Raw genomic sequence first — 26,469 nt, 5'->3', positions numbered from 1 at the left:
GAATTAAGAATTGCAGATTGGGTTTTTTTTTTTTTTTTCAAATTTAGGTTTAGGTTCTTTCAGTTTGGGTAATTTTTCTAGACTTTGGATATTGCACTCCGAAAAAACTTTCTATGATGGATATATACGCCTGTCTTTAATTCCTTTACTTGTGACGACCGATTTATGTAATTTTCGATTCCCTTCGTCGAGGGAAATATAAACAAGTGAAACTAAGTACTTTTTGACTTATAAGGAATGCAACATCATTCAAAATAAATAATATCGTTGTACGAATGTTATTTTACTCGCAAACGAATAAAAACAACAGTAAATGCAATTTACACGACGCAAAATGAGTTCCGAGATATGACTCCACATTGTATTCTACTGGATAGCGGTGTCGTGCATTTTCTTTTTTGGATTTAAACATGACGAAGTTATTTTCTCGCTTTCATTATGTTATTTTGAAAATCTTTTAGTGGAACTTTGTTTGAAATATCCATAAGGAAAGCTATAAAGATGTTATTGTAAACTGAATAACGCAGCTTTCTTATGTATTTGTTTATTTTTTCTTCCATGTTTTGTTAAAACGAAATAACTGTGTGTGTTTCGTCCTCTTTTTAACCTCTCCTTTCCTTTTGTTTAATTTAGTTGTTCATTTATTAAGTTAGTTTTGATTTTATTTTTACATTTCATGATTTATTTATTGTTTTATTTATTTAATTTAAATTTTGTCATTATGACACTTTTGATATTGTCGTCAACGCTGATGTCATGGCCGTTGTCGTCATCGCTGATGTCATGGTCGTTGTCATTTACAAATAACATTTAAGTCATCCACATCGACAACTTCTAACTCTTCATTTTAGATGAATCTCGTACGATCATCAACCAGTTAGGTGAACATAATCTCAACAAATATGTAAGAAAGAAAACTAGCCGAATTTCTCGGGGATTATTGGGAATTTAAGTCGGTAAGAAATAAAACGAGCCGACTTAATACATTACCACACATCTTGTTTTTAATGATTATGTTTACTTCAGTAATTCAAGACGGCCCCAAGAAGTAATTAATATATAGGACACAATGACAATCGTCTTGACTCAATACTCTTGAGGACTACTGTTGGCGCTTCATAATTGAGATTACATTGTGTCTGATACATTCACAACGGGTATTACAATCCCAAATCAAAGTTGTTTTCACAAGCCCGGTACAATCCTTTTGTCCAACCCTCCCAACACCTGGATTGTAGCTTCACAAAGTTTCATTCTAGAAAGAAAGTAATAAGGGCCATTCTGTAACATCACAGAAGGAGATGTCCTCGAAAAGGTAGAAGTCTTTTCCCCGGGAGATGGGTGATTATCACCGGGGATTGTGTGGTGTCATGAGATTACACCAGCCCGTTGTTACCCAGCGTCTGCCCGCACAACAAAACCTCCCCGGTGCGGTCCAATAAATTAAGTTCCCTTTGTTAGTGTTTTCTGGTTGACAACACGAATTGGGATCGACTGTTGCGGAATAATCCTGCTGTAACAGATACGGTGGTGGATCTTATATTGTAGTAGGATTCTATTTGTACAGTATCAGTGTTCTTCTTGAGCTTCACATGTCTTGACTATCTTTTCTTCGTCTTCTCTAAGACTTTAATCCCATGAGCTATATAACTGGATTTAGGCTAGGTCATACGGGTCATAGAACCACTAACGAGGAGTAAGTTGTGGGTGTACATACCTTTAGGTGTTGAAGATGTTCCAGTGAACGTCATCATTTTTTGAGTTGAGCAAACTTAGCGTCACTTCATTCAACATTTTTTCCATCAAAATCTTCTCAGAATTTTCTCTGCAACAATTAAAGGCTCATTTTGGTTAAACTATAATTGTAGTTTGAAGTTTCGGAAACTGATTACGTCAATATTGCATTTGATTACCGCTATTGCAAAAAGCCGTCTTCCATCCGAATTCATTTTAATGTGTTTTATTTCTTCTCATACCACTTTGTAAGCTTTGAGTTTACAAATTATTTTCAAACTTTTAAAAACTTTAGTTCTTTATCAATTATTAAAACTTAAACAAGTCTTACTTTGAGAAGAGGTGTTATGTGCGGTCCCCGGTCGGTATAATCATAAATACATCATGTCTATTGTACGACGCATTTTGTTTTAAATTTTTGCGTCTTTGAAATTTTTGTAACTTTTATGAAATATTTTGCTCAGTATTCGAGAACATGTTGTCCGCACATTTTGACGTTTTTTGTATTTTTATGCTTTAAAACACTTTAAATGACTTGGAAAAATCAACAAGTACTACAGTAGAAACAACAGTATCAAGTGGTTTTTACACACAACATTTGTTAGGATTGAAGAAAGTCGGCAGTTCATTTTTGATGGCTAAATACCAATTTGTATAAAGCTGCATTGCGCAATGTGTTTATGCGTAAATATTGCTATTTGTATGTAATATGCCGTCATTGCTTGAGAGGGTAAAAAATAAGAACACATTTCAGCTAAATAAAGTTGCATTTCAACTTCGTTCATGGTAACCTAAAAACATGGAAAGCTTGTACCGTTAGTTGACAGCTTTTGAAGGACGAAAAGACTGAAACAAAAATCTAAACAAAATCTGATTTTTTGTTTTTCATTTAAATTTCCAACTTCTCATAATTCTGATGTATCTGTACATCATGGGGTAATTTAGATCACTTGATTTTAATTATGCAATTAAGTCTTAGAACCCAAATAAATAAACATGTATAAGTGACATGTTAACAATGTCTGGTTCATCAATTGAAACTAACTCAAAAGTATAAGATCCTTGTGAAGGGGAAGGTTGAAGTAGGTATGCCAGGGCTATTACCGTACCCACGGGTTATCCATCTTCATTTGCCATACCGTGTTTATATACGTGCGTACCGTCCATCAACCTCGTACTAGTACTGCCCAACTCTTCCGGCTTTCTCGACCCATCCGTGCAATGTTTCACTTGAAACACACACTTATTGAGTAAAACAATCTGGGTCTCACTTCCATCCAAGACACCACAAGCTAGAAAGCAACTGTGAAAGTAAAAAATAAAAGGACGAATGTCAAACGCGATTGAAGGAAGTACCGCCCACAAGCTTGTGAAGTTGATTCTGTTTGCGGGCCAATATAGTCGGGTCTCATCGGCGGTAGACCATCTCCAATGGATGGGACTATCCATTGCTCGCAAAAAGACTACGATGATTCTGGTTCGTTACTCCACCGTGTGAACTGGTATTGGTTGAGAAAAAAGCCCGGGGCAAATTGATGTCCGGATCGAGGAGGAAGAAGAAGAAAGAAGAAATAACGAGAGAGTGAGTCGTGATGATAGCAGACAGTAAAGTAAAGATGGTGTAACTAGAGCACTTATAAGGTGTAGTAAAATAGCTAGAGGGATCTGCAGTGTCTTACACCCCCCCCCCCCCCCTCCCTCCCTACCTCCTTTACAGGGGCTCCCCTGGGCATGACTCGTTCCCAGTCTTCACACCGCCGTGTAAACGTGTCCCTTGTCCCCACAACCTGTGATAGCTGAAGCTTCCCACCGCCGCGGAGGGGGTTGTGAATGGATAGCAACAAATTCAATCATGCTCGTCCGTGTCGCTAAAACAATTAATTTACGGTGTCTTTTCAACTCTTGCCGGCACCGGAGGGCGATGGTGTAGGGCCGCTGGTCGTCACTTCCCCATTACCCACCGCTCGTCGCTACCTTGTCACGGATAATTGCTGAAATTGTTCTAAGCGAAGCGGGTCTTTATTATGACGGAGGCATATCGTTCGTGTGTCATTTGCTATAATACGCTGATGATGGACCCAGTTTAAGTTGGGAGTGTTTGTTCCTTGTTTCTGAACGTGAGCTTTGCGTGAAGTGGTGTATGATATTAAGAAAGCCTACAGCTTCTTATTCCTGTCGGGTTTACCCAGATTCAAGTCATGTTTGTCTCTACTTCGGCGGTTTGTCTCTACTTCTACAATCAGTTTGGTTGTTGCCTTAACTGTCAGTACACTTGTTAAACACACACACCAAATCCCATTGGCAAATTTGATCAAAATTTAGAGTCAAAATCACCTAGTTCATCATTCCTTTTTTTAACAGATTTCTTTGCCAGATATTGACTAAAGTGTTTTTGATGGACGAGCATATTGAGGGAATAATTAGAATCCCTCAACTGGTATTTTGTCTTTGATGTGATTACGTATTGTGATGCCTTAATATCTTGCTGTGTGAAACGAACCACTCACTACAAACTACAAACTAACGTTTAACCTCGCGACCCTATGTCTCCCCAGAGGAATGGCGAATAACTGATTCTTTTACGCTTTTGTTTTGTCCTTTGTCTGAATATCTATTTCAATTAGCTCAAATCAAAGTGGAACTTAATTCAGCGGTTTAAAAAACATTTCCTGCCGTGCGCCAAAAAATACTGGTCTCACTTTCGCGTTTTTCCTTTATACTTGATAACAGCTGTTGGTGTTTACTTAGTGAGGTTTCATGTAATAATTCCATGTCATTATGGTGTGATGCTTGAAACAAAACTGTTTGTATTTATCGATTATAATTAAGTTAATATTTCATCCGTGGTTCAGTTATTGTAACAGACTTAAAAGTTGATGTTGACGTTTGCCCGATCTATTTTTCATAGTGGATTTAAATTAGAAAGGTGTAGAATCCTAATCCCGTTTTTATATTAATTAATTTCTTGAGCCTAATTAAGACTTCCTTTTGGTGTTTCCTCCATCTCATGTTAATTAATTATGAAGTTAGTTATTACTTGATCACCCAGAACAAAGGAACCTCAGTAGATACCGAGTGTGGTTACTGTTTCACAATTGAACCACTTGAGAAAGAACCCACACTTACAACGGCCATGCACTTTCGATACCAGCAATATTGATCTTTGCAGCGGGGTTGTTTGGCCTGCTCTCTGCCCCTACAGCCTACCGTGAGTATAGACCTCTAGCCCCGTACATTATTCAACTCATTCAAGCGAATACGTCAGCAGCCCCGGTCGGGGAATGAGAACACTTCAAAAGCTACCAAAAGGTGCTAAATTGGACCAGGGGGCTAGCAATCCCAATGTGCGCGCATACACACAGGTGGGCTGTACTTTCCACTGTTGTATAGCCGGGCCTACATTTCAAGTCTGCCCTGAATTTGGGCCCTCCAGCACTCCAAGTGGTTACAAAAAAGTACGCTTGAACCTCCCCCAACAAGAATGTTATTTTTTATTATTATTATTTTCTGCTCTTTTTGTCCGGCAGTTTGGCATCTACGCTATAAGGAACCCCGCGCTTTCCATGAGGGGAAATTGTTATTAATTATTTTGAGGGGGTGCAGTTGAGCGTAATATCGCAGTGCGGCTGCTCGCACCCTCAAAACACCAACTTTTAGCGGTCAATTAAGCGAGCCGAGGCGGACTGTATCGCTTCAAGGTATTATGGTCTTTGCCTCAAGCCTTCTTATACTTCAAATTAAAACTGTTTTTTCACTTCTGCTTCCTGGGTACTTTAAACATAAAAAGAGAGCGGTCCCTAAAGAGCCTATGAGGTAGAATGGGAAAGAGAAGGGGGAAAACTCCCCTTTTCTTTTGTGGAAATTTGATTAATGATTTGGTGTTTTTGTAGGGAATATTTTTTGAGGGATAAAAGAAAACTAGCTTTGTTGTGGATTGGAGGCAAGGCATCTTACAGGTGCTGGAAGTCGTGTGTTAAACATGGATTAAGCTGGATTGCGTCTAGATTAGTATAGCGACTTAACGAAGATAAATAAACATGTGGTAGGCAATTATTTTAGTGGTTGTTTTTTGGGTGTATTTTTTCTTTTCTTGGCATTTGTTGACTGAGGTGAGGTGAGTTTTTTTAAATGAGTGACGGAATTGCTTTTCTGGATTGTGTTGTTGAGTTTGAAGTGAGTTTTGTATGAGTGACATGATTGTTTTCTTTGGTTGTTGGTGAGTTTCGTATGAGTAGTTTCTGTGACTGAGGCTCAACCGGATTTGGTAATTATGAACCATAAACAACGACGTCTTCGCTTGATTTTCGCCCGTATTATTTCAATAGTCCTTTTTTCAAAATTTAAGTTCCATTTAAGTTCCATTTATAAGTAACGTTGAAGTTGACACATAATTAAATAATACAAACTAAACAGATGGATAACTACTTTTTATGTAGACGTTGGTTGTGAATTCTTCTCCAGGTTTTATTAGCTTTAGATGGAGATGTGGTTTCGGTCTTTGGTCTACTGAATGCAGACCGGTAGGGAAGCGGAAGGTTAGGAAACCATCTAAATTTAGTTCTATAACATGTTATCAAACTCTTTTTTAATACCAGATTGCTGACAGCCAGATTCAAAATAGCAACCGCCGGATACCAGTTAGGGTATTATCTTCAACGAAACTAGCTGACCAAACAGTGTGGATGTGTCGGAATTGGACGTCTTTGACCAAGGCTTGGATCATTGGCTAAGTCACGAAATGTAGTGAGAGTCAGCCAATAAGCCAAAGCCGCTAAATAGTAAGCCGTAGCCCCTCCTCCTCCCCCTGGAAAGAAGGGGTGGTTTTAACGCAGTGCCAGGGTTGGAAATGAGTATGGTGTCCAAACAGGTGCTAACGGTTCTTCCTGTGCAATCGTGACAACCAAATACTCATGATCGATAACTTCGACACCTTGGTCCAGAGTGATGCCTCCACCATTTATTCTATACCAGGATATCTCACAACTTCTGCTGTAAAAATGCTCTTTGTATCGCAAGAAGAATAAAAGTGCAGTCCACTCTAGACCTGGCTATATCTTAGTGGAACTCGGTGTAATGGGGGAAGGCAGCTAAGGTGTTTTCAACATAACTTGACCTAATTATGACCCTCTGAACTGAAAGTTTTAATTTTAAAACAATGGCGATGCAACCTCTTTTCGAGCGGGCCCCCTTGGCTAGTATAGGCAAGGAGCCAGATACTCAAGCAATAGATGTTTACAAAGGGTCTGGGTTTATGTGAAGGGTTCTGGTTTATTTGATTACTTCAAGTCCGTATCTGGTTCAGATCACCGTTTCTAAACCGAGGCTGGAATGGTTTCTAGACTGGTCCCTTTAATTATGGTATTCATTAATCCTACTCCATACAGGGAACCTGACCGGCTGCAGCATTGGCTTTTATCATTTACACAGTAGACTTTCCTTTAATTGAAGGTTATTTTACTAATTACAAAAATCTCCAGCAATTTAAGGCTTGTGTTTCTACCTCCATGGTTTCATGACTGATAATTAACAGTTAAGTCGCAAATGACCACTGTTTTCACACTGGCAGCTTGATTCCACAGCATGGATATACCCGTGGACAATTAAAACTCTACTTCCAGTGTAAACTGAAGGTCTTTCCTGCATGAATTTCAACAAAAGTCAACTCTAAAAACATCCGTTTCTGTTTGTAACAATGTGGTTCTGGTCAAACACCGTGAGTTAGCCGAGGACATACATAGTGAGATTCACAGTCAGACACATTTGGTGACAAGATGGGTCACCCTGGGGGGCCTTTTACAAGGTGACGGGGTTTGGTCGGGTCCTTAACCGGTTTACAAGTAAAAACTCATATCTAACGTCTAGTTACTTAGCTGCCGAATGATGACGATGGGGGAGCCAATTCAAGGCTCAAATTTACTCTCTCAACTCCTTCATTATACAGAGATATTGGTTGGGTTCCCTGTACTTATAAATGGGAAAATTGCATTGATTTAGGGTACCAGTTAATATTCTTACTAATCTCGATACTTTTTATAGAGCCCACTTTGCTAAAGCTGCTTCGTAGAAATTGGTGCCTGGGCCAATTGTTCTCCTCTAAAGCAAAGTGAGCAAGGAACCAGTCACAAACAATACACGTCATGTGATATTCTGGCTGGTAACCTGTTTCTGCTACGCACCATTGTGTCAGTTCTTATGAAGTTGCATCTGCAGCCAACGAAAATATTCTAGGCATAGTCGCTTCAGTAAAGCGGTCTGATGAACCACTTCAAACTGAGGTTTGGATTTGGGTTCCCTGTTTTCGACAACATGATTGGTATATTATAATCATAATTATAAGTGACCAACATTCTTGAATGTCCTGTCTATACCTTGTTGACGTCATTGTTCTGTTCGGCAAACAAAGCCGGCTCACGCGTTCTCTTCGCTGTCTTACTTGCCTGCAACAGATGCATGCGTGGACTCGACAGACAGACAGACAGACAGACAGACAGACAGACAGACAGACAGACAGACGGACAGACAGACAGACGTTACAGCTCAAACTGCGGAAATGACCCAAGTAGATTGTAACAAATACAGACACAGATGGACATATGCCAAGACAGTCGACCATAACACATCTTACTTTATTTTTTCGTTCTTTTCGTGACAATCCTCTTAAACATGTCTGTTGATAATTCTTGCTTGACTTTTTCCCTCGTGCTGAAGTTACCTTTCCGCACTGTTTCATCATAGTCCCCCCCCCCTTCTTTCAAATCAACAACAAGAGAAAGAGTTGGAAAAAGTGCAAGTTAGGGGCAGCGAAATACGCCATAGTGTAAAACTGTAGTCGAGCGAAGTAGCCATCTATACTACGGAGCTTAAGAGAGCAACGAGCAAGTCATGTGGACGTGAAATCGCAGCGGATTTATGTACATCCCTCCATTCCGCATGTACAAATTCTTAACGAGGTTTCACAACAGTTCATGCCGAAACGGGCAGCGCCAGAAAAGATATTCTCTCAAAGAAAACACGAGAAAGTGTTAAATAAACCGACCCATTTACAAGTTTGTGCCGTAAGTGCGAGTCCTCAATTAGGTTTTCCGGGGTGTCGCTCCCCGTGAACAAGTTGTGCAGCGAGGCGAGGTGGGCCCCCGCTTTACCCCTTCGCTGACACCCTGTACTTTTGATCCGCTGTTAAATCGATCCTTAGCGGGCTAGTTCCTCATTGACAAGTTCTAACCCCAGCACGTACGAACGCCCTTTTACACAAGCCATTTTTTCCCTACTCGGTCTCTTTCACTCTTCTTTTCTAACAGTTGCGTGGGTCTCTCCTAGTAGTTTGAAGCCCATCTGAGCGCGATAGACAAACGCATTGGAGCTCTGTGCAGGTGAAAAAACAAGTCTCTAATGATCTCACCAATGGTAGTGAAACCGACACTCTCTGCCCGTCGTTTTTCTAATACGAGCTAATAGCGCGTAGCTGGTGAATATCTTTAACGTAGGTGCAGGCCACCCGTAAGATGTCTACTTTTTTTCTACCCAACCAATTTGTAACTATTTCCAAGAGTTATTACATTTTTTGTCTCCAGTCTATTTTGGACTACCACGACGAAGGGTTCTAGGCACGCTATACTCTGGCAAGGAGGCAAAAGGTTGTAGAAGGGGGGTCGGTCGTCAATAAAAATAGACTCTTAAATACGTTGATTGTTGTACTGAAAATCATCAGAATTAGTTTTATTATTAATAGTATGTAATTGAACATAAAAGGTAGATCTAAGTATTATATTTTGGCAATAATTTAACTCAAACTATGTGCTGTTGTTATAAAAAGTGCAATGGTCAAAATAGCATAAACGAAACAATCATTTATAAGAATATAGCTGTTGATTTAAATGTATCCTTACTGTTGATTTTTATTTTAATCATCATTATAAACAAATGCAGCTCGCAGATTGTTTTTTTTTTCTTTTCTATTTTTTCGACTGCGCATTTTGACTTCGGAAAGCAAACACCAGACGTCGTTGACATTTCAATCTTTAACTGTTCACGAAGTAAATATGTTATTATACTAATTAGTCTTGCAGTGGCAGTATACTAGTAGTGTTTGTTAAGCCCATTGTATTAACACTTAATTTCACTTATTGTGATCGGTTGACACATTGTGTTGCTTGGCTGTGGTTAACGGTCAATTATTGCTCGGGTGCTCGCGTCATTCTGATTCGCGCCTTTGTTACCTAATGAAACGCGCCATGACCAAGACACATTCAACACTTGCAGTTGATAGACGATTTGCTCCCCGTACCATGCTAAAGAATTACGGTTGCACGTTCGACCGGCTCGCTGATCTGACAGACCACCCTGATCAGTTGGGAGAAGAATTAGCGCTGTCCCAGCGACTAGAAACCTCTAGCTCTCAAAAATCACCACTTTGGCACTCTCAATCCGCCTGTGAAGCCCTTAATACTTAATCTGTAGATGGGGGCAAGGTACTATTTAAACGCGTAGATACCTAATAAGGTGTGGGCAAGGGGCAAAATGACGCCAATGTTTTGTAACAGTCTGGTCTTGGAATGCAAGTTCGATTTGGATGTGTAATTTGTGTGTTAAATCGATGTCAGATCTTTCCCAACGCCACACACTGGCTCTCTTGCCATCTTTCTCTCTTGACTCGGTGGCCGACAATCGAAGCTTGGGGTTAGGGTACTTTATGGTGTTGTGCCAACACGATGACACGTGGTCTTTGCGTTAATCCACGGCGTTGCACAGCAAGATATCGTTTTGTTACCGAGTAATAAAGAAAAGCTTCAAGTCTCCTCATTAAAAAAACCTTCTAGGGTGAATAATGTCAAACAAATTATGAGTTGGCTTATGTGCAATAATTTAAACCAACTCATTGTAAAACTAGTGTTTTTCCCATTTTTTAAATCTATTCAAGGAATTAGTGGTTGCTTTAAATACCACAGTAAATCTGGGCCGGTTATTTTTGAAAAGCAAAACCTCAAATCCTATAGCCAAACAAGAAGAGTTACAAATTACTAGTCGTTTTAAAACAGGTTGAACCTGTTTTTGTCAGTGGTGTGGTGGTGCGTTGTTGTTGTTGTTGCTGTTCTCGGTGCTACCCAGAAAGGAAAACAAAAATTGTTTCGATTGAAAATTTATGCAATAAAGAAACAAGTCTGCTTTCGTGAATTTCAATGCAGCTTGAAAACAAATCAGCAGCCCCAAGTGGCGTATTGCTACAATGCTACATGTACGTACAAAAACACTAATAGACTGCAAGATGTACTAAGACGCTATAGGAATACGTGTACAAACCTCACAAACTTGTTAAGAAGTTCACTTCAAGTGTCTGATACCATCCGAAATCAATTCCCCCCTCGAGGTTTCAGAAATAATTGTAACAAAAACTCAGAAACCTGACATACCGCATAACGGCGACTTGTGCACTTTGTTCCAGCGGTCTCTTTCCTCATGATTCAAACAATTATAGGTTCGCAGTTTCTAAGAACTAAGCACACCATGCAACCACCTTGGCTAACCTTTGATATACATTTCAACCCCCCCCCCCCCCCCCTCATATTTTAGAGTTCCCACAAAACACTCCTGTATTTATTTCCATATATTGAATTTCCCTAACAATCTTGGATCGTTAACATACCTCCAACTTCACCTTCGTTGTGTTTGTTGCCCTGAATGTGGGCGACACATTGAGGGCAGATTCTATTTCATGTCAAAACACCGATGTGCCATCGTGCCAAGGTGAGCACTGATTGGTAACGATGTATACCGGCCATGTTTTCAGCTATGTACTTTCATTCAGGTACATCTGTGATCGCCTTCAAAAACAATGACATCAAATATAAGAAGAGCTTTTGATGAAGACTTGGTTGAGTCGACTTGTCTAGATGGAGACAAATTCCCGTGTGCAGCACGCCCCAAGGGAGAATGGGAGATGGTGAAGAGATTCTTAAGTTGTGTAAAAACAAGACGCTTTATTTCTTTATCAAAAAGGTCAAATGTCATCCCTGTTCTTGCCTGTCTCGCAATCAGTATAGAATACGACCACGTGAGGGAACTATTACGCAAATAGTGATCGTGATTTATGGTTTACGAGAGTCTAGTCGAATTTGCATGGACAGACTATACCTGGCGAAACAGTTATGCCGCCATTTTGATTATCGCAAATGAGCGCATGCTTTCTGCCCAATGGCGTGTACCTCTTGAAATTGTGCACCGCAAGAGGGCCTACAGAGTTCATAGGTCACTGGTAGCTCATGACAAAACACTGACGTCATAAACAAGAGTACGTTCGGAATTCGGTCAAGGACTGTTTGCATTATCATTGTCGAGTACAAAATGGCGGCTACAGAAAGCGTTCCTATTTAGCGACTGTATACAAAACGCCGACATCATCAGCCGAGTATTGTAGAGCCAAAGTCGCTTCTAGCGTTTTCTCAACATTAATTATTATAAACTACTTGCCCCAAATCCCCCTCGAGTTGACTTCGCTAATTTGAGCGAATTCTCATCTTATTCTTCCTTATCGCGTTATTATTTCTACCCGGATTAATCATCTTTCCAAGTTGCATAAGTTGCTACCAATTCATTGATTTATAAACAGCAGATGGGAGTTTTGCTAAAAGGCACAGAACCTGGATTTTCCTTTTCAAACCTCTGAAAAACACGTTGAAATTGTAGGCATGTTGCTTTCTATTACACCTCCAGGGATTGGAAGGTTTTTGCAGCGCCCAGCGGTTGTATAATATTAATTATACTGTGTTTAATATACCCGCTTGACTTGTATGAAGTAATTATGGCATGGACACAGGCAGAGATAATATTTGGCTGCCGGCCTTTTCATCTGAGAGTAGAAAGGAAGGCGGGAAACTGGATTTATCAATTTGCTCTTGGAAATGTTCTTTGTTCTGAAACTTCGTTACTGACAAAATTATGACTGGAAGTGGGCTATGGTGTTTGGAAATATGAAAATAGATTTATTCTTCACTATGGATAAGCGGGTCAATAAAATTCACGGAACAAGCTTTTTTGGTTCTTTTTAAAAATCACATTTTTTTACAAGATTTTATCAAATGAATTTGCAATGGTTCCTTTTTATCTGTGTGGATGCAGCTTTTATTAAATAACACATCGGATCAATAAAGTTAGTGTGCTGTTTAACTTGGCACAATAAATTTTAGCGTCACAAAATGGCCAACAAAAAATCAAAGGTACACTCTTTGGCTTTTCTTTCACATGCGGTATCGATCCAAGAAAACAAAATTCTTAACATGGTGATGGTTTCAAAGAATGTAAAGACAAATTTCTATACATGTCTAAATTGAGTTTTTATTTCACTTTTATATTTGTAAGAGATGATCTTTGTCATGTTCAGATGTGCCTTTTTGTGTTGAAGTCTTTTTGTTGGACCGCTAATAAGTTAATTAAATAATGTCGGTGCTATCGTCAGCTGGTACGGAGCAATACTTGTAGTTTGTATGTAGCTTTGATAAAATGCCGTACTGTTTTGTCGTCCAATAAACGTCGATGAAAGGAGGGAAGGGCCGCCATTGCTCTGTGTTTATTATGATGGCTTGTAGTTCAATATTCAACTTTGCAAACTGAGGTTGAGTTTACATTGGTTGAATCTTTTTAGGTCGCTCCACGGTTGCTTTTAGTTTTACGAAATAGTTCTTGACACTTGCCAAATTTCAAATGGAAATTTTTTGTTTAGTTTAAGATTTGGTAGTTATCTAAAATTAAAAAAAATAAAAAAAATAAAAAAAGTATTTCCGGGAAATATTTCAGTCCGAAAAAAGCCCCTCTGGAAATAGCATTGAGGGTCTGGCAAATAAGCTTTTCTTATTTTGATTGCCGGCCGCGTTGTAAATAGCCCATGTTAACTTACCAAATAACATAACCTGTATGGTTGTATGATGAGTTCATTGGAAACTTAAGGGTGGGAATAAGTTAACATTGACCATCCCCTCCCCCAAAAAAACTTTTAAAAATACAAACAAACAAAACAACAACAATAACATAGGCCTACTTTCAGTTTCAGTGTTCTCCGTAGAGGGCCTTTATTATAGTACAGTCTCAATGAATAGTTAATATAATTTTCAAACTCTAATACACAGTGTGACTGGTCTCTGTGTTTGCGATGATGAATAGTTAATATAATTTTCAAACTCTAATACACAGTGTGACTGGTCTCTGTGTTTGCGATGATGGGGTAATTTTGGTGCGATGTTGTGGATTTGTGTCCGGCCAGAAGCATCATGGGGGGGGGGGGTTGAAGATGGCTGGAGGCATGCATGAATGGTCATTTCATGCATGAGTTCAAATACATTGGTCTCTGCCAATTAGTAGAGGATGTTGATATCGAGTCTTCAGATATGAAATTAAGCTGAAGTCACGTCACAATATCAGTCTACTATCAGTGGCTGAAGCCAACAGACCGAGCTTAAAGTGACCACTGGGGACACTATGGCCGCTACAGCAAGGTTTACAAGACAATACGGTCAAATTGACAATAAATATTTCCAGTGTTTCAAAGGTTGTTTCTTATTAACATCACAAGATAACTGGCCGTATGGCTGGTTTTCTAGGCTGTCAGAAGAAAGGGAAAATCTTGACCACTTTGCAGCACTTGCTTGTTACACGAGGTGTACCAGTATGCCTAGGTGTGACTTTTTTGTTTTTAACTTGTAATTCTATAGTCGATTTTGTCTTTCGTGAAAAGGACCGTTAATGTCAAAGAGCTCATTTTCAAATGTTTAGTTTTAATAAACGTTCAAATGAACCCCGGAAGGGAAAATATCGGTTGTAACGATAGAAGTGATTTTCGTAATGAATGAACTGATCAGGTCAGTGTCCCGTAGCCAGTGTAATAAGAAACGAGCTTATCAAGCATCGTGCGTGTCGAATCAAACCTGTATCTGATTGTAATCAAGGAGCCAGACGGAATCTTCATAAAGTGTCTTTTCGGTTAATGTATTTGAATGTAAAAAAACAAAAACAAGATGGACACGCATTAATGACAGTCTAATACCAAGCGTCAAGTTCAAACAAAAATTGCAAAGAAAAACAGTTTGCGGAGTTAAAGGGACACGTTGCCTTGGATCGTTCGAGTTGGTCTATGAAAAGCATTTGAAACAGTTTGTTTTGAAATCGATATAGTAATAAATATGTTTTAAAAGTATAATTTAATGATCCACACATATATGCCTCGAAATTGCGTAGTTTTCCTTTAACTTTGCAAACTAACAAGGTCGGCCGTTTTATGGAGTCAAAAACTTGACTCCACAAAATGACGTACCGTACTAAGTTACGACGTATGAAGACCATGCAGTTTCTTGGAATATTGTGTGGATCATTGTATTCTACTTTTAAAACATCGTTCTAACCATATGCATTTTATAACAAAAGTTTTCAAACCCTTTTCATAGACCAACTCGCCCGATCCCAGGCAACGGGTCCCTTTAATACAAATCATCGCTCACTATTTATACGTCATTGGTTCCAGTAATTGTTCTTGTAACATAGTTTAAGATATTGCTGTAGGACCAAGCACGACTTCACGTGCATTACATAGGAGTTTGTCTGCTAACATGGTCACAATTCAACCCATAAAACTACTTAGCAAAGACATTACATTTTTAAGACAAAACAGGTTACCGACCAAACAAAAACATTTCATTTACCTTGTTATGATTTGTGTCCCGTTAATGTTTTGGTAATCAAAAGACTTTATAAAGCATCTTTTCTGCTTAACAGCTTTATGAAATTATGCTAAGCAATATTTTCTGCTTGACAGCTTTACGAGGTTAGTCCCTGCTTCATTACGTACCACTATTTCTGGGCTTTGTACTGTTGTCTTCTAATGATTAATGAGGTCTATAATTGCCAGGTGTTTCTCTCTCTATAGGAGAGGCGTGATCACATGGTTACTTAGTCTGGCTCACACCACAACACACCGCATGATATACAGCCTTGTCGTCTTAGCCACAGCAACATTTCGTGCCCGTGTTGTAGACGCGATTGACGGGGGTAGGACAACCCTTGTTCAGTCTCACAGCACGGAGCGACCATCGGGCGGGGATTGAGGTGTTAGTTGGGCCGGCCACCCCTCGTGTGTCCCCGGTGGTGGTGATGCCAATAGCCAGTCTAGCTCAGTCAGAACTTAAATCAATGCATATGCAATCAATCAATTTAATAACTTTTCATGATAGACCAAGGCCGTCTTGGGACTCAATAGGTCTTACGCAATATGTGTGGATAATTTGGAATAATGTTATATCAAATTGATCAACCGTATGAGATCCTGTTTCGTTTTAAATTACCTAAATCAAAACTCACTTTTCTTGGTATGGTAACGATTTTTATAAATTCTCCATCTGTATGTAAAACCGATGGTTATTATTGTAATAGTTTTTATTATTTTTATTTTATTTTATTAATTTGTCCCAGTTACTTGTTTCCGTATCCATTGTAATTATTGTTCCCTGTTCATTGTATGTTATTGCAGTGACGATGCTCAATTGGCATTGATTGAAATTTGGACTAAAAGCTATTTGGATATATACGTCAATGGTTATACATTATAAATAATAATAATAATAACTTTAATAATACATTTTCTCATCAAAGGGGATTAAATATCAACTAGAGTTTATCTCCTGTTGCACATTTTGATGTACGATGTTATTAATATGTTCCCCGGAGTGTACGTTATTTTTGACGTAACCTTTAAATGAATTAACTTCTGCAGCCTGATTTCGCTTAACACGTGCAGTTTGTTATTCTTAAACAAGACTGCTATGTAAGACGATAGTGGCCCATTGCGTATGACCACTCGACTTTCAGACTGTCTCATCTTCAATAAGCTGCTTTAAAACACACATCAAATCGCCTTGATTTTATTACTACAGTGACAGCCCTTGATTGCATTGTCAATACAGTGGGTGTGTACGATCACACATTGATCCTCTTGTTGCTGAAAGTAAACTTCCTCGGTCTGGCTACCATCTGGTCCACCTCATCATATTGAGTATCTGTAGCTGTGCAGTGAAACTGTATTACAAACGCTATACATTCTGCTATCTTCAGTAGATAGCATCAGGTAATTACGAAACGTGCAGTAAAACAATTGGTTCACATTATAAGGAGATATCAAAGTGAGCATCACTGGACTTGGGTAACTTTCGTGTTGTTCAGCATTATCTAAGGAATCCTCAGCAGTGATCAAACGATTTGATAGGAATGCATACTGCATACTTCCACCTTTGAATTTAAAATAAATTCTACCCCTGTGTGCCAAAATATGTAATGAAAAAAGATGTGGGTCTTTGGGGAAACAATGACAAGTAGATATGATAGTTTGAAGCACATTGTATGCCCATGCCAATTGCTGTGCCCATCACCACAATGGTCTATGTAAGTACATAAGGATTATTATTTTCATTTGTTTGTGTAGGGTATCTTGCTTAGCTTGTTTAAAAGTTTGCAAAGGTTTGCGAGTACATTTTTTGATACTATTTCTAATTCATATCTTGCAAACTTGCAAACACGTATAGACGACCGTAGATTACCGTTTGTTTGACTCCTTTAAAAGAGCTGGCGAGAGCGTTGATATGTCAGAAATATAACTCTGAACAAAATCTTTATAATTTCAACCCTATAAAGTATCTTATAAAACAAGTGTTAAATATTCACATGGATCACTTTCATCAATATTTCGTCCTCTTTCATCAAAGTCTGCATTAATTAATGTTGTCATCATTTCCTATAACCTCAGACTTAACTCATTTGTTTCTTATTATTACCACATGCAGAGAGGACACGTGACTAATCAATGTTTGTAACTGCCAAACATATCGCAGTATAAACCATTATTTGTTATCAACTTTGATCTCCAAAAGGAAAAACTTGCACTTTTAATCTTCCATATTCTGTATGGCCTTTCATTGTTCATGTCCCATATTTATCCACCAAGGCGCTTGCCAAGTCATGCGTACTATTTCCCCGTGGTTTTTATGACTTACCGAAAATGAAAAAAAAAAAAATCGAGACAAGTTTTTTTTATATTTTCAACAACATCGCCCCAACTCCGTGTTGCTGCAGGCTTGCGACAATAAAGAGTTGGAACCCATTGAGTATATTGCAGAAGTGACGGATTTGTTCGGATTTTCTCAGCGTGGGAAAACAGCCCGAGCTTCGTCAATCGGCTTTCCAATCGGAAGGGATTTAGCTCTGTGGACTCAATTTGGTTTGGTAGACCACGACCGTGATCTTGGCTCTAGGTTTTTTTTTTCTTCTTCGCTTCTGCCGTAGAGCGAGCGAACCCTCCGGGTAAACCTTGTCACTTCTGGTGCGGTAATCACAATTATTTTGCGGTTGATATTTTCATTGGGTTCGTAAACACTTTTAAGCCGAGCAAAACATGTGTTTGTCAACGGATGAAGGGAAAATGAGACTGAAAAAGACGGGTTTTGTGTTCTGCTTCCGTCAAAGCTCGATTTCAAGTGTGTAGGAATTGAGTAATAACAACATTGAGGTCGCTCATGACTGAAATATAAAGCGGAATTATCAATCTGCTTTTAAAATTGTCAATGTTTCTTTAAAATAATGATGCAACAAGTTGTGTTTGTTTGCTATAAGCAGTTTTACTTTGCAACTTGTCGGCGTGGACAATTTTATTTTACTTTGCCTCAATCTATGGGCATAGCAATAATCTAGCCCTTCAAAACCGCGGTAGTGCTTTCTTAAACAAAATACAACTGTTGTAAACTCAAGATGTAATACATAAGCCAAATGCAAACATATCGACCAAGTGGAAACATTTCTCCAAAAGTACACAAAAGTACAGTAGATGAACCCGGTGTTTACCCCCCCCCCCCCCGATCAACAAAAGTTACCCCGCAGACTCCACAAAACAATTTAATAAGGATTAAGATTTCTCCAAATTCTCAAAGAAAAAGATGATGCCTGAGGAGCTTGGTACATATCAACTCAATAAAAATAAGTATTTTGGAAGTTCAGCCCCCGCCCCCGAAACAAAACCCAAAGTCCCAGGCGTAAAGCCGTAGGAGGGGTCACCTGAACTTGTTACGGAAAACACCGACCCTGTTCTGCTTAGCTAGGCCTCACCCAGGCTTGAACACCCAATGCTGGCCTACCCCACTGGAAATCCCTAGTTCTTGGCCGTATACCCTTATCGCACCATCCGATCTACAGTGACAGAAGGTACCGGCTTTGTGCGGGCCTTTGATAGCCGGGATTTGGTGTTATTAGCCCCACCAAAGGACCCGGCCCATCTCTGCTTGCTGTTCCGTGAAATGGATCTTAATTCGACAAACGCGGCTCTCCTCTGAACCATAATAGTCCTTTATTGTTATTATTTAGTCAACAAAAATTACGAGTGGTCTTGGGGTCAAAACAACAAGCCGAAATAATGATATGATTTTCTTTCTCTTTTTCAAATTAGCAACTGTTGGTTGGTTGAGTGGAAGGGAGAGATTTCACGGCGACTCGGTGAGGCATGGAACATGTTTCCGTGTTCTTCCACCTTGGCTAATTTATGATTAACTCACAACACAGTTGGAAAACTTGTTCAGTTGACTTTATTAACAAAAAATACGTATTGGAACCCCTGCCCCCCCCCCCCCCCCCCCCTTCACAGACACGCTCACACACTCACACATCCGGCACAACCCAACCCAACCACCACTTACGTAAACTAGTGAAATAAAATAAAATATTATACGAAGAAAAAAAACAAGTGAGTAAAATAAAAATTGGTATATATTTTGGACTATATTTTTTTTTAAATAAAATAACAAAAAAAAACTATTCTTCACCCAATTATTTTATCTGCTTTATTTTTCTGTCAATCTGTCGAGTAGAGTTAGCGACGACTCTTCTATTTGTAGTTTGGGATTTCTGTTTTGTTCTTTTCTTATTCTTCTCCTTTTACGCATGTGATCTTGTACAGGACGAAACGGAAACATGGATTCAAATAAACCAATTAAAATACAACAAGCTCATGCATGCAAATCACAATGCGAATTATTTCTATTTCATATCCCCGTTCCACAATCGGCAGTTGAATCCAAACTAACTAATTCAACCTATAAAGAAATTAGTTACTCTGTACCCGACTTGGAATCCGCCATGTAATTAAATCTTGGGAAGTCAGCATTGTTTCCTTTGCGTCTGTATTCCTGTAATTCTCTTGTCCTATTCTACCAAGGAACTGTACTTGTACAATTCTCCAATGGTATCGACCGCCAGTCTATACTCCTGCTCAAGACACACCGCTGTTTTTGTATAAGATTACGATCGGTATCTTTCCCTTACGCTCGCGGCAACTTTAATTCGAGCAATATTTTTTCACTTTCTTTTTGAGCCAGCAGAATTAATAAATTGCTAATTATGATGTAAATGTCTCTATTGAAGGCATCACGCTGCAGCTCCCGCTTTCTTCTGCAATATCTTCCGCTAATTTCCAAGCGGTTGCATTTGTGTCCATATTTCTTCTGAGACTCCGTTATCTCATCCCCTGCAGAACGGATTCAAAGAGTATAAAATCAGCGCTGCGCGGGAATAGACAAAAAATAGATAGGGTTAAAATGATTTTGTTTTGATGACATGACTAGTCTTGCGCATTGAACTAAAAGGGAACAGGAGATGTGCTGTATAACATATCCGCTCTGTGCTTCCCAATAAGCGGCTACGTTTGATGTACGCCTCAAAACCATGATCTGTTTCATTAAAATAAAAAAACACGACCCGGTGAAAAGTTAGGATGAAATCTCCTGGAATGAAACGGTGATGACGGGTGTAAATTGGTTCATATATATCGTGTAAATGGCCACAGCGGTCCAATGGGCTAATGCACACGCATACCAACCACGCATATAATATTATTTCTAGATATTAAGGGAAAATTCGGTAATATTTCTGATTCATCTACGGTTGAATGAGGAAAGCATTTATAAAGTTCCTTGTGCATCATCAAGCTTGTAATTTTCTGTTTCTACAGCTTCGTGTGTAGGTGATGAAGGACACAGCAATTAATACACGATCAACGTGGCTTCACTATTAACATACATTTTAGGCAGACTTAATGGATTTTGTTCAAATGTGTGTTAAGACGCCGCATATATTGGAGGTCTTGTTAATACAGGTATTCAGACTTTGGGTCTAGAATGGCCTCTATAATTATTTCACCTGTTTTGAAACCTAGTACAGCTCACCTAAAAGACACCTATAGGGACTGGTCGATCAGCCAGCGCGGGATATCCTTGAAAGAAGGAATGAAATTGCACCATAAAACCTTGAAAGTTATTTTGTTTTGTATTTTTACTATTTTGGACATTTCGAAAAAAGATTCGGAAGTCTGAAAATTATGAGCGGGACTCTCGTGTTTCGTAGCATCCGATAAATGCCTTCATATCGTTCGTCTTGTTTATCCAATAATATAATAAATTGTGTCATATGTCGAAACGAGGTGATAGTAACCGAGCAAAACAAATCGTAGTGTATTTTACTTTTATTCTATACTTGGCAATATAGGACTTTCTTTGAAGAGTCTCGTATAACGTGGTCCTTAAGAATATTATAACTTAGTATTTTTTATTTTATTTCTTTTTCAGAATCTAAACGGCCTAGATTAGAAATTATTCGAGCTCCGACCAGTCCAACAGCTAGCAGCACCTCTGCATTGAGTCCACCCAACCCCATCTCGCCAAACCTTTCCGTTGAGCCACACCCCAGAGCAGACACCGAGACAATAACACAGAGACATATGGATGAGCGAGTATCCCCTCCTATGAAGTTGACCTCACCCACGCCAAGCCCGAGGGGTGGGGATATACCTCTAAGCCCCCGGTCTGATGGTAGTGGACGTATGCTCAGGGAAGACTACGAGAGAGAGGGTTACCGAGAGCATAATAGTGCTGGGTTCATGGAGCAGCTTTCCCCGGCCCAGCTTCTTAGTACCTTCAACAGTCGGAAAGGACCCCAGCGTGCTCCAGTTGACGTACTCTGTCGGTTGTTTCCAGCGCAAAAACGTAGTGTGCTTCAACTCGTCCTACAAGGATGCAGTGGTGATATCACACAAGCTATTGAGCAGATACTGAATAACCAACGAGAGGAAGCATCTAGCGGACCAGTCACCACATCTATGCCGACACCTTGCTCTCCTGTCACGGCATCATTACCGGCAAGTTTCCCTCCATCAGCCACAGTCACAACAGACTCTCACGGTGCTTATATTGCTCATAGACCGTATCTACCTAATAGCCAGCATTTAAACCCAGGCGGTATGAAGTCAGCATTCTCCCCGTTGACCACTGCTATGCCAATGCCGAATATGGACAAAGCACCCTCTTCAGTTGTTGCTTCAAATATCCCCCAGATGAGGTTTGCCTATCCACCTTACCCCCGAGGTTTAACCCTCTGGAACCCCTATCAACCCACTGTTATACCCACAGCATTTGGGGTTCGCCCAGCAACTGCCGCGGAGTATACTTTTAGTGGTATCATGCGAGATTTAAGCAATGGACATGGAGGCAAAGACTGTCGACCTAATGGAGCTTTCGGTGTTGGTGCTACTTGTGACTAGAACAAGTATTTCTTTCAAAAGTTAAACAGAACGTCAATTTTTCCCCTCTCAAAAATGGACAAGCTTCAGCAAAGACATAGTATACTAATTTAGAAAAAGGGTGTCAACTTTATTAATTTATTTCGATTGGACATTTCTCTTTTGATAATGAGAATTACCAAAAGGTTTTGTGAAATGTACGACTCTTGTGTGTTCATTTCAACATCCATACTGACGAAACAGCCGTTTTATCAACTTGTCGCTATATGTAAATGTTAGCATGGCAGTTTTTCCTATAAAAACTTGAACAAAACCCTGTGTCACTTGAGGTCACAACCTTTGTTCACGGGGTCAAAAAAGATAAATAGTGTATAATTGTAGATTTTGTACAAGTCCTTGTGAATTACACGATGGATAACATTTTGGGATTTAAAAAGACGCACAGTTGATGTTTTCTGTGTTCTAACAATTTGTCAATGTACAGTATATGCACAATACTAGTATATCTTCCATATTACGGTACCCATAGTTCACTTTAACAATGTTGAAAATGGTGCAGTTGTTGTATTCGTAAAGCACTGTATTCATCAAATCAAAGAGGCGGTTTTTCCAAAAAAATTGAACTACATGACCTATTAGACAAACTAATGCACTCGACAATGTCATTTCATTGATATTGCATTGCTATCGGTCTGCATTCAGGGTTAGGTGCTTGCTCTCTGTAGAATGTAGGGTTAATTTCAATATCCACTTTGATGTAGAAGTCAGACTCATGCCGGATGTTCACTTCGTGATTTTCATTGGTGGAGATTGGGCGACATTTGACACTCGGTGTCACTTGAATGGTGTCAGACAACACTTCATTTTCGTAAAGCTTGTAAGACTGTTTCGGTTATGGTAGCTTTTATAGCTTGGATGTTTAAGGTCACGTCCGAGCATTAATGGCTTCATCGGTGGCTACTGCTGGAACGCCAAAGTCTTATTCTTCAATGCTACCATATCAGCCATCATACATACCCATAGCCGGTCTTACAGTCAATGCTTGCGTTGTTTGACATAGTCCGAATCAAACGAGGATTCTATGTTTAAAGCTCATCATGAAACTCCCTCAAATGCGTTTTGAGTTCTTCAACAATCGGAGTTTTGGGTAAAAAATAAATAGATGGTAACGGACAATGTACCTCCAACCTCACTCCGTATTAATAGGTACGTCACTGTATAATTGCACTGTGTCGTTTAGAGTCATGTATTTCATTTACAACCATCGTGTCAATTGTAGTCTGGTTCCCTATATTCGACAATGCTAAATCTCATTATTGGGCCACCACTCTTTGAGCACCAGCAGCTCCTGTCTTTTCTATCGTGTATAAAATAATGTACTTTATGTGTATAAATCGGTCGCCATTTTGTTTCGGTGGTCATAAGAAATGATGAAATCAACGGGTGTTTTCGAAACTGCCATTCTGGCTCAGGCTCCTAGACCTTGTCTGCTGTGTCGAACATTCTGGAGCCAGCCCCAGAGCCTTTATGTTAAGTTTTTCGGCAAAATAAATGGTAGTTAAACTACAAACTTGCTTAAAGTGTCAAACTTGCTCTCAGTGGCAACCAAACAAATGAAATTTTGTTTTCCCCGCTGTGTTCTCTATTGACCAAAGCTTTCTTTTTATGTTGCAAAAAAAAGCAAATTTGTCAATATTTCGGCACAATGAAATCGTTCGCATCGAAAGTAGTTATTATTGTGTATGGAGATCTATTTGAGCAAAGTCAAACAACTGCGTTTGAATTCCGTTCTGCTAAAGTTCAACTTGTTTTCTCTTGTTTTCTTTCTCTTATAAATGATACGTACACCAACAATCTGCAAATATTTTCTTAATCTAAACCTTGATCTAACTTTCAAAAAACAAAAACAAATAAGCTGTCCAAGATATCGTACACAATGAAATATTAAACTTTTTCAGTGAGTCTCCCGCCGATGGAAATTTTATGAATTAATTTATAAAAGCCATGTTGAGTTCATGAGTGATTAGTTTGTGCACAGTTGTTTTATGAATGTATGATATTGTATGTACATATTTAAGAATTTAAAAAACGATTTGATATCTGCTCTTTAGGAAGAAACATCAACAGTGGAATTTTCAAAGGATACGACATTTAATTATTGGTATAAGGGGCAAGTTATAATTATTCGCTTTCTTCAAGAGTGAAAGGGTTTTTTTTTAAACAAACAAAAATCTAAGCCACCTTTTGTAACATCATTGGTTTGATTTTTTTCCTGGTGTTTTATTTTGTTTTCAGTGAGTTGGTTATATCACCAGAGCAAACTGTAAAAAAAATCATGTAATAAAATAAAGCTATGATTAAAAACGAATTCACACAATCAAGATCCCTAAACTGAACCGTGTTTGTAGGGATGACATTTTTGGCTTTTTAAGTCAATCAAGAAAAATTAAAAAAATAAGCAAAATGTACCCCAAAGGTTTTGGATTTTTATTGATCGTCAACGTTTTGTGTCCAATCTTGAATGTTTTTTCTACTTCTATAATCTAATGTATGGTCATAAAAATGAAACAAAAACTATTGTCGACAAATCCCCCCAAAAAACGTCTGTGGTTGAAATGCCCTAATCTATGTTAATTATTCAATAATTTACCAGAAAGCAGTGAACATAGTTCACTGTGCATTGTTTTAATTGATTAAAATACAAATCATTATAATCCGTGAAAGATTTTGTACAATTTTACTTGAAATATGTGTAATATATTTTAACAATTATTTGAATTACTCTTCGAGATGATTGGTTAGAAGTCGTCCCGCCATTTTGAGTAATTAATTATTTAAATTATACAAAGGAACTATTTACTTGTTTATTTACCACCGATTTATTTACATTTCTTCATAAATTTATATGACATGTTTTCCTTTTTGTTACGAATCATACTAATGTCATTGTGATACTTGTATTTATGCCAAAGTGGTTTAGCTATTCTCACTTGAACCATTTTTTGTGCTAAATCAGTCTTATTTGAATGAAACTGCCCGAATTGACTCTTCATTTATGAAATATAGATATGAAGGACAAGTCCTCAGAGGAGTCCCAATGAACAGAAAATGTTATTGATATTAAACAATGTGAGCTTATTGAGAGATTAAATAAAACATTTGCTCTTATACAAAACCGCTCAAACTTACATTTGATTCTGTTTTGTATTGTTGAAATTGCTGCATTGTTGAATAAATTAGAACGATTTGGCATACCACGTGGGACAATCATGACACCAAATACTTACTCAAAACTGAAGAATGAAACCATATAAGCAAGCGGATGTGGATTGCCACTCACAACCGGTTATCAATAATATTCTATTCATGCTATTACGTCATTAAGTCACAAAGGCCGATTTCAATCATGCAAATTTATTTGCAGATCTGTTATTTTATTGTTGTGAATTTCAAAACCCATTGTTTTAAAACCTCTGGGGTGCAGTGATGAACCACTGCTGGATATGCTAATTGTATAAGAATTCAAAGATGTTTTGTGTAAATTTCCTAAATAAAGGTAAGAGAAACAGACAACAGTTGGGTTTGCTTTTATTTGTTGTTGAAGTCCTGCAACAGAAAACGTCCGGGTGATTTCGCCTTTAGAGATTTCATTTTAATTTCTTATGTAAAATTCTTCCTTTTGAAATTTTGTTGTGAAAATGATGGAACGAAGGGAATTTGTGAGGCGGGCATGTTGGTTAAAACGTGGTAGAAAATGGAGAAGTTCTTGAAACAAAGCGTTGGTCAAATCATAACCAAATTATAGGACCATGTCCACACTTGCAAACAATTAAGACGAACAATTCACTTTCTGTGTAAGTAACCGATGAGTTTGTATAACGTGTTCGCCAAAGACATCATCTACCCGATCACCATTAAAGATACTCAATACTCGATCACCATTAAAGATACTCAATACTCGATCACCATTAAAGATACTCAATACTCGATCACCATTAAAGATACTCAATACTCGATCACCATTAAAGATACTCAATACTCGATCACCATTAAAGATACTCAATACTCGATCACCATTAAAGATACTCAATACTCGATCACCATTAAAGATACTCAATACTCAATAACCATTAAAGATACTCAATCCAAAG

The 26,469-nt window shown here is 38.6% G+C and overlaps 1 protein-coding gene across 1 annotated transcript in view; it reads left to right on the top strand.

Moving 5' to 3' along the window:
- Positions 1-25,819, top strand: part of LOC139946528 (doublesex- and mab-3-related transcription factor A2-like) — a 32,839-nt gene extending 7,020 nt beyond the window's left edge. The window contains exon 2 of the mRNA XM_071944218.1: positions 21,369-25,819. Within this exon, the coding sequence (XP_071800319.1) occupies positions 21,369-22,339 (971 nt within the window). The 3' untranslated portion in view covers positions 22,340-25,819. The remainder of the gene's footprint in view (positions 1-21,368) is intronic.
- The last annotated feature ends 650 nt before the right edge of the window (positions 25,820-26,469 follow it).

This window comes from Asterias amurensis, chromosome 13, assembly GCF_032118995.1.
Source record: "Asterias amurensis chromosome 13, ASM3211899v1".
NCBI lineage: Eukaryota > Metazoa > Echinodermata > Asteroidea > Forcipulatida > Asteriidae > Asterias > Asterias amurensis.
This window is presented reverse-complemented; position numbering and strand designations above follow the sequence as displayed.